The sequence below is a fragment of the Trachurus trachurus genome, assembly GCF_905171665.1.
Source record: "Trachurus trachurus genome assembly, chromosome: 9".
Lineage (NCBI taxonomy): Eukaryota > Metazoa > Chordata > Actinopteri > Carangiformes > Carangidae > Trachurus > Trachurus trachurus.
In genome coordinates, this window is record NC_139895.1 from 21,989,475 (window position 1) to 22,003,283 (window position 13,809).

General features: G+C 40.4%; 1 protein-coding gene across 2 annotated transcripts in view; it reads left to right on the forward strand.

Annotated features, from left to right (window-relative positions):
* ebf2 (EBF transcription factor 2) overlaps positions 1–13,809 on the forward strand; it is a gene marked incomplete at both ends in the record, with an annotated part of 36,612 nt that overhangs the window by 19,445 nt on the left and 3,358 nt on the right. For both annotated transcript variants that reach the window (XM_083978183.1, XM_083978184.1), the window contains one exon: positions 3,265–3,346. In XM_083978183.1, coding sequence (XP_083834309.1) covers positions 3,265–3,346 — 82 coding nt within the window. The remainder of the gene's footprint in view (positions 1–3,264; positions 3,347–13,809) is intronic.

Genomic DNA, 13,809 nt, shown 5'->3' on the forward strand with positions numbered 1-13,809 from the left:
TTGACAGAGATGCAGAAGTGAAGACAGAGAAGAAAAAAAAACGATTCCCTGTGGTGCCGCAGTGGAAAATGATCCCAAGGTTTAGGACTTGGCTCAATGTTTTGTTTGTGTTTCCTGTTTTAAGTATCTCTGTGAAGGGCTAGGTGCCGCGGAAGATAAAACTTGGTTTCCATTGCTGACCACAGCAAACTATGTGAAACTGCACGTATCAAGTTTTGGTGTCACATTTGTTAGAAATCTGCTTGTTAGTGCCAATTGTTCTAGATCCCCATCTTTATGATAACATATTTGCTTGCAATTCAAGACAAAATTAATCATTGTCACAGACATTTATGACAATTTTAAAATTTAATCATGTTACCCTTTACGTTTATTGCTCTATATTACACATGATAGTACTTTAATCTTTGTAACACCTGCATTATAGAACAGAATATGCACAGAACAAGGCGCACATTAAATATAAACACGCTAAAGCTAGTTTAGTTCTTTGAAAATAGCCTTTCTTTGCCATTTCCCCGTGACTTGAAGATCACCTCCAATTCTTTGCATGCTCTGCTCATCTCTTCCCTGTGGATGGGGAGGTGTGTGGGTGTATTCCATTACCAAAACAAAAACAAACAACAGCAATATTAAACTTCTGCAACCACAATAGAGGAGGGGATAAAAAACAGAGGGTCCTCGACTTCTTATTAATTATGCAAGATTAGTCTAATTATAATTCAGCAAATGAATGTGTGGCAGAAGGTGCGAGGCGACGGGGCTGGGAGATTTGCATGTTAAGTGGGCAGGGGGAAGCGGCTAATGCATGCTAATATATGCGTCAATGTCTCGCTTTAATTTCAGCATTTGCAGCTGTGTGCGTCCGAACTGAGGGGGGTGAAAAGTTGACTCAATGGGTTTTTGGGAGGGGGGCAAAGGTGGGGGTGTCAATGTATTAGAGTGTGCATGCATGCATGTGAATGCATGTTTTGGTGTGTGTGTGTGTGTGTGTGTGTGTGTGTGTGTGTGTGTGTGTGTGTGTGTGTGTGTGTGTGTGTGTGTGTGTGTGTGTGTGTGAGTGTGAGTGTGAGTGTGAGTGTGTGTGTGCATGTGTATGTGAGGCATCTGGTGTCATACAAACAGGGAATGATGAGAAGAAGTCAACAAACAAGGTCAAGAACCCTCAGAAAGTGCACAAAGCCTGGATGGATGTAGACAACCTCTCAATTAGGGTTGTGATTTCACTATCTGAGGCATCACCGCTGTACAGATTTATCATGTCAGTCAGTAAAATGAGTGATGACTGCTGGTTAGATGACCTTTAAGTAGCCAAAAATGGAAGTGGCAAGGAAACTACTAGCAAACCACAACCGGGCTATGCACATGGTTATTAAATCAAAAAATATGGCTCCTGTGCTGTTGTGAATTACTCTCTTATATATGACAGCTATAGCCATAATTACCCATATTGTAAGAATCATTGCCCTGGATACAGTGTACATATTGTGTGACTTTCAAAGGAGGCAGTAAAATGAAATAGAACACTTTTGATTGTCGTCTCTTTTCAGGGTCAAGAAACAAACCCTATGATTTGCGTATACATACAGTTCACCAAGTTACTATACAGTGATTTCAAATGCAGTGGAGCTTCTGTCATGGTGTGCAGCAGGCAGATGTGGGGAAGGCTGACACACAGTCAGACATCGATGAGGAAAGAAACGGAAAGAGGAAGTGGGAGAGGCGCAGCCATGCCCTTTTACATGTTTCCACCCCGATCTGGGGTCTAGAGCAGCTTTGAGGTTGGAGGTCCGAGCTGTCACTGATAAATTATAATCACCCTCTGCCAACAACAATATTGATTGTCCTCCGACGAAATAGCTCAAATCAAGAAATATTGGACACACTGTTGGAACTGAGAGCCAGTTGCAAGCCAGGTCCTGTTCACAAGGGAGGAAGCTGGAGCGAGTGATGGAAGAATAGCGAATAAAAGCTGACAGAATGAGGGAGAGATTAGTATTCGATGGGAGGGTTCAGGGCTGTGGGGCCAATATGAAGTTCCTCTCCAAACAACCACTCTCCATTAAGATGACTTATATTTGCAGAGAGCACAGTGTGGGTGGGATTGGAGCTACCCATGTAGCCCAAAACCGCGGCCTCCCTCTGCAGCATTTTTCTTCTGCACTGTTGTTGTTTGTTTAATTGGAACATAAATGGATGTGTTTTTCATAGGCAAGACAGAGCTGTTTAGTCACTGTGAAGTGAAGTGGACATCTGGTTTCAGGGCTATATATTTGCCAGTTGCCATAGTTATATCTCAACCCTGCATTATTTCCAAGCTCACTTTTCTTTTCTTTTGCTTTACCGTGCATCGTCTGTCTAAATTCTCATCTCCATGAGATTTGTGTGGTTCCTTCTCACCCTCGTCTGCACCTGCAGTCTTGATATACTTTCCTGCGTCTCACCTTGCCAAGTCTCTCTCCTCCCTCCTCGCTGTATTTCAGTGATGGAATGTGTTTCTTGTTGTTGCCTTCTCTTTCCCATCGCTGTCTTTGCCTCTCAGCATGGGGACTTTGGGATTGCGGCAGAGCTTCGTTGCCATGGCAGCGGGCTGTGTTGCCGAACTGTGTACACCTGGGATTTGGAGTCTCTCTCCATAGTCTCCCTCGCTCCTATTTATTCCACCTTTCTCTCAGGTTTTCTTTGGTGTAGCAGGGGCTATCAGCACCCCTCACTCCCTCTCTGTCTCCACACTCTATCACACCCAAAAGTAAGCTCACATACGTAATGAGACACATATACTTGAAAACACAATTCATGTCCATACCAAATCCTGTGCCTCCATCACTACCTTCCTCTTTCCACCTCCTCATTTCACTTTCTCTGTAGTTGTCTCTACTTCGTTTCCCTCTCCATTCCCATGTGGGGGTTCAAACACAGCATTGCGGGATACCACGGTCCCCCGAGTCCTCTGGCATACATCACTGTCTCCAGTTTACTTTGAAACACAGCAGAGCTTTTCACTGGACTGTGCTTCAGATTCTCATCACTTGATTTAAAGTGTAATAACATTGACTTTAATACTAAGCTAAACAGCTGGGATTGATGTCAGCACTGTAATCATATAGATGTGTGCACACACACACACGCCTGTTTCTGAAAAATAATTAGTCTTGTTTGACTGTCAGTGTGTTGCAGGGTTGCAAATAGTCATATCCATAGTTCTTTCATGTGATTTCTTAGTTGCTGATGTACAAACATGTGTCCTCTTATTTACCTTTGCAGGTTCTTCTTGAAGTTTTTCCTGAAATGTAACCAGAATTGTCTGAAGACAGCAGGAAACCCGAGGGATATGAGGAGATTTCAGGTATGAGAAATTGAAAAAACAAAAAGAAAAAAGGTGAATGCGTGTGCTTGTGTGTGGGTGGAGAGAGGACTGGCTGTCCCTCCATCCTTACAGAATGATTAAATTATTAATTTCTTGTCCAGTCTATTCTACGTCAAGTTTATGTTCTCATATAGTGAAGCTCTGGAAAAGTTCTTCAGATTGAGGAAATCATGGGGGGGGGGAAGTAAGAGTTAAAAATCAATAAGAAGTCAGAGAGATGGTGTGGTATATTGATGTGTTGATGAAGAGAAGGGAACCGCCGACACGTCTTTTCTTGCATTCAAAAAGAGTTTATTACAAGAAAAAGAACAGTGTACAAAAATGCCTAATCGTGGAGCATCTCTGGTGCCAAGAATTGAGATGACTCTCCCTTGGCCTGAAATCTCAAACCTTATATACGTTTTCTAAAACTCCACCTTCTCCCACAGAAGGATATAACTGACCAGGATGGTCAGACAAAGACAGGATCTAAAAACAGAATTTATCCTTAGCTTTCTGACATTTAACCTCTTGACCAAGCTAACTTAAGAATAGATAGTGTCCAGTATCCCCAGAAACTATGACCCACCAAAGATGGGTAACAGACAAGAAACACATGTCTCAGGATACCTGACAAGACAGATTCTTCCTGGGCTAAATATAGAACCTGTGAAGCAGGGCATTAGTCTTACACATTTCTTTACTCTAGAAAATACACAAAGAAGAACATAAGATAATACAAGACAATAAAGAAAATAGTTTAGGTGGATAATATACTACATATTTCCCCCCTTCGAGACACGTAGAGTCTCGAAAAAATAAAAGATAGTATAAACCTTAGCAACTATCATAATAAAATTAACAAAGATTAATACATCAAATCTATGGAGTGTGAGAGCGAAAACCTGCCAGGCAGCCAATCTTTCTTAAATTTCCATCAAACAATCAAGACAGGAAATTCTCTCACGGTCCCTCTGCCTTAGGCAACCACATTGTAGTACTCCAAATCAAAAAAAGAATTACTAAAACTTTTACATAAAATAACCTAATCAGATACATATGGATACCTCAGAGAAATAAAATCAAAACAATGTCCAAATTCAGGCTGGTCATCCCTTCGGACCTTCCATCGGACCTTTCCCTTCCTAACATTACTTACCCTAAACGTCATAAAAAGAAAAGAAAACATCTGAGATTCCAATATATCCACATACTAACATGGACAATGACAACTTTAATACATAAAAACATAAAATCACATTATCAAGACACTGCAGCTCCTTCGCAGCGTCTGGTTCCCATTGTAGACTTCATTAGTTCACGACACGTTCAGTCCATTCTTCATTGTCTGCAATCAGATACATCTTTTCAGGAACTCAGAGTCCCTGAAGAATCATTCTTATGGTTGTCTTCCTCCAATATCATCCTAAGAGGACAAATGAAAAAACACAGCAGTATCTTCTGCGACAAACAACAGTTACTCATTAAAACATCCAACGCATATAAACGCATTAGACTTATATCTCTATTGTTACAAAATCTATTTTTAATTTTTATTTTTTTTTCTTTGCAATTTTATTCTATCTTATTTTTTGCAATTTTATTCACAAACTCTCATCCATTGTCTAAGAATATTCGATCAGGAAGTCCCCACCTGCTTATGACCTTTCTGCACAGAAACTTAGCAAAAACCTTGCAAAAATTTGACAAAACTTGGTGAACTTTGGTAAGTGACTGAGCATCCTTTCGCTTGGTTGGACAGGCTTCTGGCCATCTAGAAAATCTGTCCACAACTACCAGCATATATCTTTTACCTTCAACTGGTTTTATCATATCAACAAAATCCATTACCAGCTCTCGCATTGGACCCCTTGGCGTTGGAATATAACCTGGTGGAACTGTAACACCTCTTCGAACATTATTTTTCAAACATATAGTGCATCTGCCTATAATGTGATCAATTTGTTCTAATAAATATGGTGCCCAAAATCCATACTCTTTGATGATCTTTCTTCTCACCTCCCCCCTTGCAACATGGGCCAACCCATGTGCCTCTTGGATCATCAATCCCAACAGGTCAGGCGGTGCTATTATTAGACCTTCATGATTTCTCCAAAGACCTGTGGAATCTTGTGTGGCACCTCTGTCAATCCATAATTGTTTGTCTAATGCAGAAACTGCTTCCTGCATCATGTTTACATCAGTAAGTGTTATTTTATCTTCTAGATCTACTTCGTGTGTGACTAAAAGAATTTTGCCTATTTTATCCGCTCCTGTTACTGCTTTGGCAGCTTCATCAGCAGCTTTGTTACCCTGGGTAACTCTTGACGTGTCATGTTTGTGTGCTGCACATTTTGCTATTGCTATTTCTTTTGGTTTCATCATAGCATGCAAAAGTTTCATGATCTGAGCATGATGCTGGATTGGGGAACCATCAGTTTTCTTGAAACCTCGATTTTTCCACACTGATCCAAACAAATGACACACATTATGAGCATAGGCAGAATCAGTGTAAATTGTTACACGCTTACCTTCTGCCAACAAACATGCTTCAGTTAATCCTACAAGTTCAGCAAGCTGTGCTGATGCAGGTTGAGGCACCACTTCAGCCTTCTCTATCACAAACTCTGTTCCCTGGGCTTTGACCACTGCATAACCAGCGCTCAATTTATCTCCCACCCGGTAACATGATCCATCAGTCCAGTACTCCAAGTCTACCTCACTCAGTGGGAGGGCTTGCAAGTCTGATCTTAACCTGGAATATCTCTCTGCTTCCTTGACACAGTCATGCGATTCACCATCTTCTGCAGTTGGGAGATTTTCAGCCGGATTCACTGTGACACACCTCACTAATGTAACATCCTCCTGCTCTAAAAGCCTATGGTAGTCTCTAAGCCGAGGCATTGTTAATGTATATTTACCATAATTCAAAAGATTTCTCAAACTATGATGAGTGAGAATCGTCACAGGATATCCCATTGTTACAGCAGATGCTTTTTCATACATCAGAGAAACTCCTACCATTGCTCTATAACATAATGGCAATCCCAACTCTACTTCTGAGTAGGCAGTGGAATAATAGGAAATGGGTTGAGGATTTTTACCTGTGCCTGTTGGCTGACAAAGAACTGCACATGCATATTTACCCCCAACTGAGGTAGACACATACAACAGAAAATTCCTTGAATAGTCTGGAAGTGTCAAGGCTGGAGCCTCCTGTAGCCTTTGTTTGACTGTTTCAAATGCCAAAAGGCCATCCTGTGTCCAAGAAAGATTACAATGTAATTGAACACTTCCGGCATCTTTAATCATGGCTCTCAAAGGCCCTGTTAAACTAGCATAATCTTCTATCCATGCAGAAGAATATCCAGCAATACCCAGAAATGTCATCATTTCTCTTACTGTTCTGGGTTTAGGAGCCTCTCGAATGGCTTGTAAATGATTGTCAGAAATGCTTCTGTGTCCGGGTGTTATTGTTTGACCCAAATAGATGACTTTCTCCTGACAATACTGCAATTTTTTCTGAGAAACCTTGTGACCATTTTCTGCCAAAATCTGCAACAGTTTAATTGAATCTTCATGGCATGTTACTTTATCAGGTGAACAAATTATTATGTCATCCACATATTGTACCACAGTACTTTTTAATTTATGATCCAGTCCAATTAGATCATCTTTCAATACTTTATTGAAAATGTGAGGACTATGTTTGAATCCTTGTGGCAGTCTTTTGTACTCATAAAACTGTCCCTTATATGTAAACCCAAACAGACCTTGACTTTCTATGGAAAGCGGAACACTAAAAAATGCACCACATAAATCCAACACTGTAAAGTATGTAGCCGTTGAAGGAATTTGAGCTAGCAAAGTATGAGGATCAGGCACTTCTGCTGGAAAGTCAGCTACGACTTCATTTACAAATCTTAAATCATGTACCATACGATAAGATTTGTCAGGCTTTTTTACAGGTAATAAAGGTGTATTACTCTGGGGATTTTGAGTTATCCTTAAAACATCTGCTTTCAAAAGTCCCTCAATTTGCGGCTCAATTCCTTCAACTGCTTCTTCTTTCAGTGGATATTGATTCTTCCAGGGAGGGCGTGTCCCCGGTCTAAGTTCCACTTTCACAGGTTGAGCTGATTTCACAAGACCTATATCAGTGCTGTGTCGAGACCACAAACATTCAGGCACTTGCTGCAACATCTCCTCTTTCATACCATTTGTGTCCACTTTCACACTGCAAATTGCTTCATGAGTCATTTGGACAGTCTGTGGTTGTCCATGACCTTGAGCTGAGATCATAATTTTAAGAAAGCGATGATCTTCACTTCTCCAAATAGAAAGATTATTTTCTATTGGTGCAAAAACAGCTTTCCCTGCCTCAACCATCATGTCTCCTATATGTTTTTGTTCATAGTCCTCAGACACCATCAAAGTCACATGCGGCACACTTTTTTCAATGTCAAATTCTTCACTCACATAATCATTCATATCAATCATCATAGCTGCTCCTTGTGGGCCCATAATAATACAACATGAAATGAGTTCAACTTGCTTTGGTTGATGATTCAACCAATTTTCAGAATTTGACTGAGAAGCATCTTTAAAATACTTCAATGTGCAATGCAATGGATACTCTGGAAGCTTTGCATCAGGCATATTTGCTGCAATAAACTTCTCCCAGATTATAACAGGCTCCAAAAGTCCTGCACTGAGATCACCAATCCAAAATACAGAAGAAGCTTCAACATCTGTTTTCATTGACAACTGATGAACAGCATCATTTGGCATTTCCACCAGACAGCCGTCTGGAGTACATTTTATTATGCAATTCAATCGACACAAAGCATCTCTTCCCAAAAGTGCAATTGGTGTGTGTTGTGATACCAGTATAGGTATTGTAACTTTTTGATTTTTGTAGCAGAGCTCAATTGGTTTTGTAAGAGGTATCAGCTGTTTGACTCCCTCAAACCCGATTGTCCGTATAAACTGACCAGACATAGGGAGATGTGTAGCATCTTCAGGCCGAATGCAGGTGAAAGCCGCTCCGCTATCTACCATTACTTCTAATGGTTGATTATTTACTTTCACCATTATCGTTGGATCTTGCTCCGGCCCCGACACTACCAGCTGACACCTCCCCTTCGGATTTTCAGGGCAGCCCTAGAATCCTGGTTCCGGGCCCCCAAATGGGTTTACCGGTCCCCGGAATGTCATTGGCCGTCCTCTAAAGTCTCCTCTTGAGACTCCTCTGAAATTGTCCCTGAAATTTCTTCCTCCTATTCTGTTACAGTTACGTGCAAAATGTCCAGTCAATCCACAGATATAACACACTTCAGGAGCTTGTGGAAAATTGGGATTGAAATTACCTCTTCCTCTCCCTACATTTCCTTGACCTCTTCCTCTCCATAACTGCTGTTGTGGATTAAAGGTTGGCTGTGTATTATAAGCAAAAGGTACCGTTGCATAAGGCTGTGGTGCCTGGAACTGATTTGGTTGTGGCTGCAGATGTGGCTGTGACTGTAACTGTGGTTGCAAATGTGGCTGTGGTGTGAACTGATTTATCTCAGGCTGATTCTGCATAACTAGAGCCTGCTTCTTCTCCTTCCTCTTATTTTCTACCAGCTGAATCTGATTAATTTTTCTAAGAGTCTCCTGATCTTGCTCCTTCTGTTCACTCTCTTTTTTTTCTATGGAGCTCTACCATGTGTGCAATGTAGTCTGTATATACATTATTAACCATGTTTCCTAGACCTAGCACTTCTGCTAACTTGCTCCTAACTGGCTGGGGCAATCCCATCTGAATCTTGGTTCGCAACATTATTTGCTCCAGCGGAGCGCCATCCGGATTATTTCCCATAACACTTCTCCACTTCTGATACGCTCTTGACACATAAGCACGAGGATTTTCATCACGTCCCAATGGTTCGATCAAAATGTGATCAGGATGCATAATCGTGGGGAATGTGGCTTTCAAAGATCTCCACACTTTAGCTCTATTTGCAGAAAATAGCTCTGAATCATTTACAGAGGTACCCACATAGCGATCAAGTCCCGCTTGCTGGAAGATTTCTTCCATGGCTGGAACCCCTAGAAGGTTAGCTAGCAGTTTTTTAATGTCACCTACAGCAGTTTGTGTTCCCACCATGATTTCTTCTAATTTAGATATCCAAGGATGGGCTCCATCTTGAAGGGTAGGTAATTTTTCCAATATGTCAGACATATCAGTGCTTTGCCAGGGTTTGTATTCCAAATTCTGTCCCCGAATTAGCACTGGACCCATGAAACTAGCACCGTTACTTTTCCTTGGACGGAAATTATATCCTGTGTTTGATTTTCTAGCACTTTGGGTTTCCAAATCACTCTTTTGAGCCTGTAATTGTCCTAGTTTATCCTCGAAAAACTCTTTTACTTTAGGTGTGGAGGTTATGGTTAGGCGTGAAATACAGCTATCCATTTCCTCATTGATTAATTTTAAACACTCCTGTCTATCTTCTTCTTCCTTTCTCTCAAGGTATTTTTTCTCTAGATACTCCATATAAGATGGACTCTCTCCTCCTAACTCCTCCTCGCTATCTTCTCCTTCACTCTCACTGTCATCTGCGGGACACATTTTCCTTCCTGACTTAGCTCCTCTCCTCTCTGCACTGGCTAAAATCTTTTTAACCACAGGATCGTATCCCCCGACGGCTCCTTCTAGGTCACTTTGACCATCATCTCCAAAATCAATTTTCCTAATTCTAATTTTATCTTTAGGTTTAAAATGCACAGTTTTACTTTTTCTTTTGGAGCCGGGATACATTTTTAGAGTTGTTTCTGCTTTCCCTATCTCCACTATTTTATCATTATCATCTGTAATATGATAATCTCCTTCCTGAGTGATAACTGGGAGCTGAGGGTAAAGTTCTCTGAGCTCAACCTCCTTCTCATAAGGTGGGGGTCTCTGTACTGGGACCAAATGTGAGAAGGGTACATTACTCTCTACCATTAGCTTTTCTACACTCCTTGCATGCTTTTCTATCTCTCCTTGAACCCTATCTTTCTCCTCTTTTCTAGCCCTTGACCATTGCTGTCCCTCAATCTCAAACAGCCGGAGCATCTCAAGTTCCATCTGTTTCTTCTGTTTACGCTTCTCTCCCTTTTTCCCTGCTTTCTCACCTGTTTTATATACAGACACAAGCACCTTCATTGTTTTAATTACATCTGGATTAAAAGTCCCTACGACCGGCCACGGTTGATCAATATCAGACCAACGCTTATGCCACTTCTCTGACATTTCTACAATGCCTCTAATTAAAGGATTATTCTTTTGGACAACTTCAATGGGAGTGATTACTTTTAGATTTTCTATTTTTGACATTTTGATATTCTTCTCTAATTTTAATTTTAACCAGATTTATTTTATTCTATTTTATTGAGATTTTTATTAAATCTAATGAATTATTATTAATTATATTTTAATTAGCCTACTTTATGCTCTTTTGATTGTCACAGCTAATAAAAAACAGATGAAAAAGATTTGTCAACTACAAAAATCAAAAGAAAGTTCTACAGGTAAAAACGCCAGGTCCACACGCGAAGCTCTTCAACTACAGAATCGATAATCTTTACCCAGTAATAACCAAATCAAATCATAAGTCAACAACAAAATCTTCACCTAAACCAAGCACCAGTATCCCTATAATAAAATGATCAGTCCGTTGCCAAGCTTTCTTCTAATTAACTACAACATATGTATGATGCATGTAGGACTACAGGTGTGTGCACTAAATGTAATTGAAAGTACTATTCAACAATTAAATCACATCGACAGTATGAACTGTAAATGTGTGCACAGCGGTATAAATGCAGGTACATTTATCAGTAAGAGTTTGTGGATAAAATCGCACTGGCCTTTATCACTGGATCCAGATGCATGCGCTGTTGTCCGCAAGCCTCAGTCCTTGTGATGCCAACCAGCTGTCCTTTCGCCTCCTCTTTGAACTCTCGCACCATGAAAGGAAGACAGACAAATAGTTCAATGCTTCATCAATGTAAACACTTAAATCTTTTTACTCTCATTTTCATTATCCTATTAATCAAACTTTTAATCCTTTTATCACAGTATTATTATTTATTATTTACAAAATGTTCATATATATTATCACTAAATCAAACTTTTTATTTATCTTTATAACTTATTTAACATAATCGATTACATTAGCCATATATACAACAAAAAGCAACAAACACAAAACATAACACACAACAAACACAAAACATTAATGTGATCACCTATATCTTAAACTTTCCTTACTTCTTATCCCCCTATCTAAATTTCCCTCTATACAAATGTTCTAATCCACCTTTTAATCAATACGTCACCCCCGTCCCACTATTAAATATTTAGATAATCCACCTTTTAATCAATACGTCACCCCCATCTCTAACTTTCCCTCTTCTTACTCAAAAAATCCCACTATAAAATGTTTTCCCAACCACCTTCTAACCAATACGTCACCCCTCCCCCTTTTTTGCGTTGCTAATAACGCAAACAAAATCCTAAAACCAAAAACCAAACAACAACAAAAAGACCAAGACAAACAAAGGCCTAAGGCACCCTTAATTTAAAGTAAAAAATTTAAAACGGTAATCTACTTCAAATCATCAAAGCAACAAATTCCCACACAAAGATTCTTTAACGGTGAGACCCAACAGCAAACAGACAGCAGCTCCTTCGAGCAAACTAGCGCACTCTAATGTGACAAACTCACCCTTAATAAAAAAGCCGCGGCTGTTGCAGGAGTCGGCCCAGTGGAGCTGCCAGCCAACGCTGAGAGGCCTCAAACACGCCCAAGTTCGTGACGCCAAAAATGTGGTATATTGATGTGTTGATGAAGAGAAGGGAACCGCCGACACGTCTTTTCTTGCATTCAAAAAGAGTTTATTACAAGAAAAAGAACAGTGTACAAAAATGCCGAATCGTGGAGCATCTCTGGTGCCAAGAATTGAGATGACTCTCCCTTGGCCTGAAATCTCAAACCTTATATACGTTTTCTAAAACTCCACCTTCTCCCACAGAAGGATATAACTGACCAGGATGGTCAGACAAAGACAGGATCTAAAAACAGAATTTATCCTTAGCTTTCTGACATTTAACCTCTTGACCAAGCTAACTTAAGAATAGATAGTGTCCAGTATCCCCAGAAACTATGACCCACCAAAGATGGGTAACAGACAAGAAACACATGTCTCAGGATACCTGACAAGACAGATTCTTCCTGGGCTAAATATAGAACCTGTGAAGCAGGGCATTAGTCTTACACATTTCTTTACTCTAGAAAATACACAAAGAAGAACATAAGATAATACAAGACAATAAAGAAAATAGTTTAGGTGGATAATATACTACAATGGAAACACAAATGAAAGAAGTTAGATATGTGGGAGATTTGGTCATTGGGGTGCTGGGGTGCAGGAAATAGGTTGAGGTGTTTCAGGAAGTTGTCAAAAATTGAGTGATTGGCTCCAGATGGAGGAGGTCATGCTCCGTGACCCAGGAAGTGGTCATGAGGGACACTCCCGCCTCACTTCCTCTGCCGTCTTTCAGCACCAGCGGCCCCTGTCTGGCATTCTCCTTCTCCCAAACCCTCCGTCCTTTCCTCCTCTCCGAGCTCCCCCAGTCTTCAGCCATGTTTGCTTTAACTCCTGCTATGTGACGCATGCTGAGAAGTTATGAGCACACAAGATTCTCATCTCTGGGTTAAAAGGTGATCAGAGCTGGATAGGAATCTGCTGCTTGATCGATAATTTACAGTTATTTTCCTTTACGTTCCCTTTCCTTTCCACCACCTATAGCACATATGCTTTTTTCTCCTTTTTTCCTCATGTTCCTTCACCTGCAAAATTACTGCCAGGTGTTTATTTTTAAAGGAGTGTAAGGTTTTATCTTCGCTGTCTGATTTTCTGAAGACACATACAGTACAATATTTATAGTTTACTTTTTAATTAAAATGATATTTTTTTCTAACTGACCCGATCCCTATAACTCTCAAAAACATGTTGATAAACACACTCCAACTCATTATCACTTTCAGAAATAGTATCACATTTTCACTCATAAATAACCAAAGAAAAAAAACCTACAAGGATTCTCTCATTAATTATATGTGTGTCAGCCATGCAAGGCAGATGTGGGAAGGGACCCACACATGCTGCGGCCAGAAAATCAAATTAGGACCACTATATATCATCCACTACTTTAACGGCCGACTAAAATGGGAGATTTCGTCCATATGTTTGGTGTCATTGAAGGATCAGGAGGAGACAAGGATGAGCCTGCCGCATGCTGTATGAATCAAAAAGTTAGGCAAGAGGCAGCAGAGAGGCCATATGGAGACCTGATGGAGGAGTGGAGGGGTGTATGAGCGGTGTCATCACCAGAATGCAGACATATTATGGAGATCCCAGAGATGTCACATTAC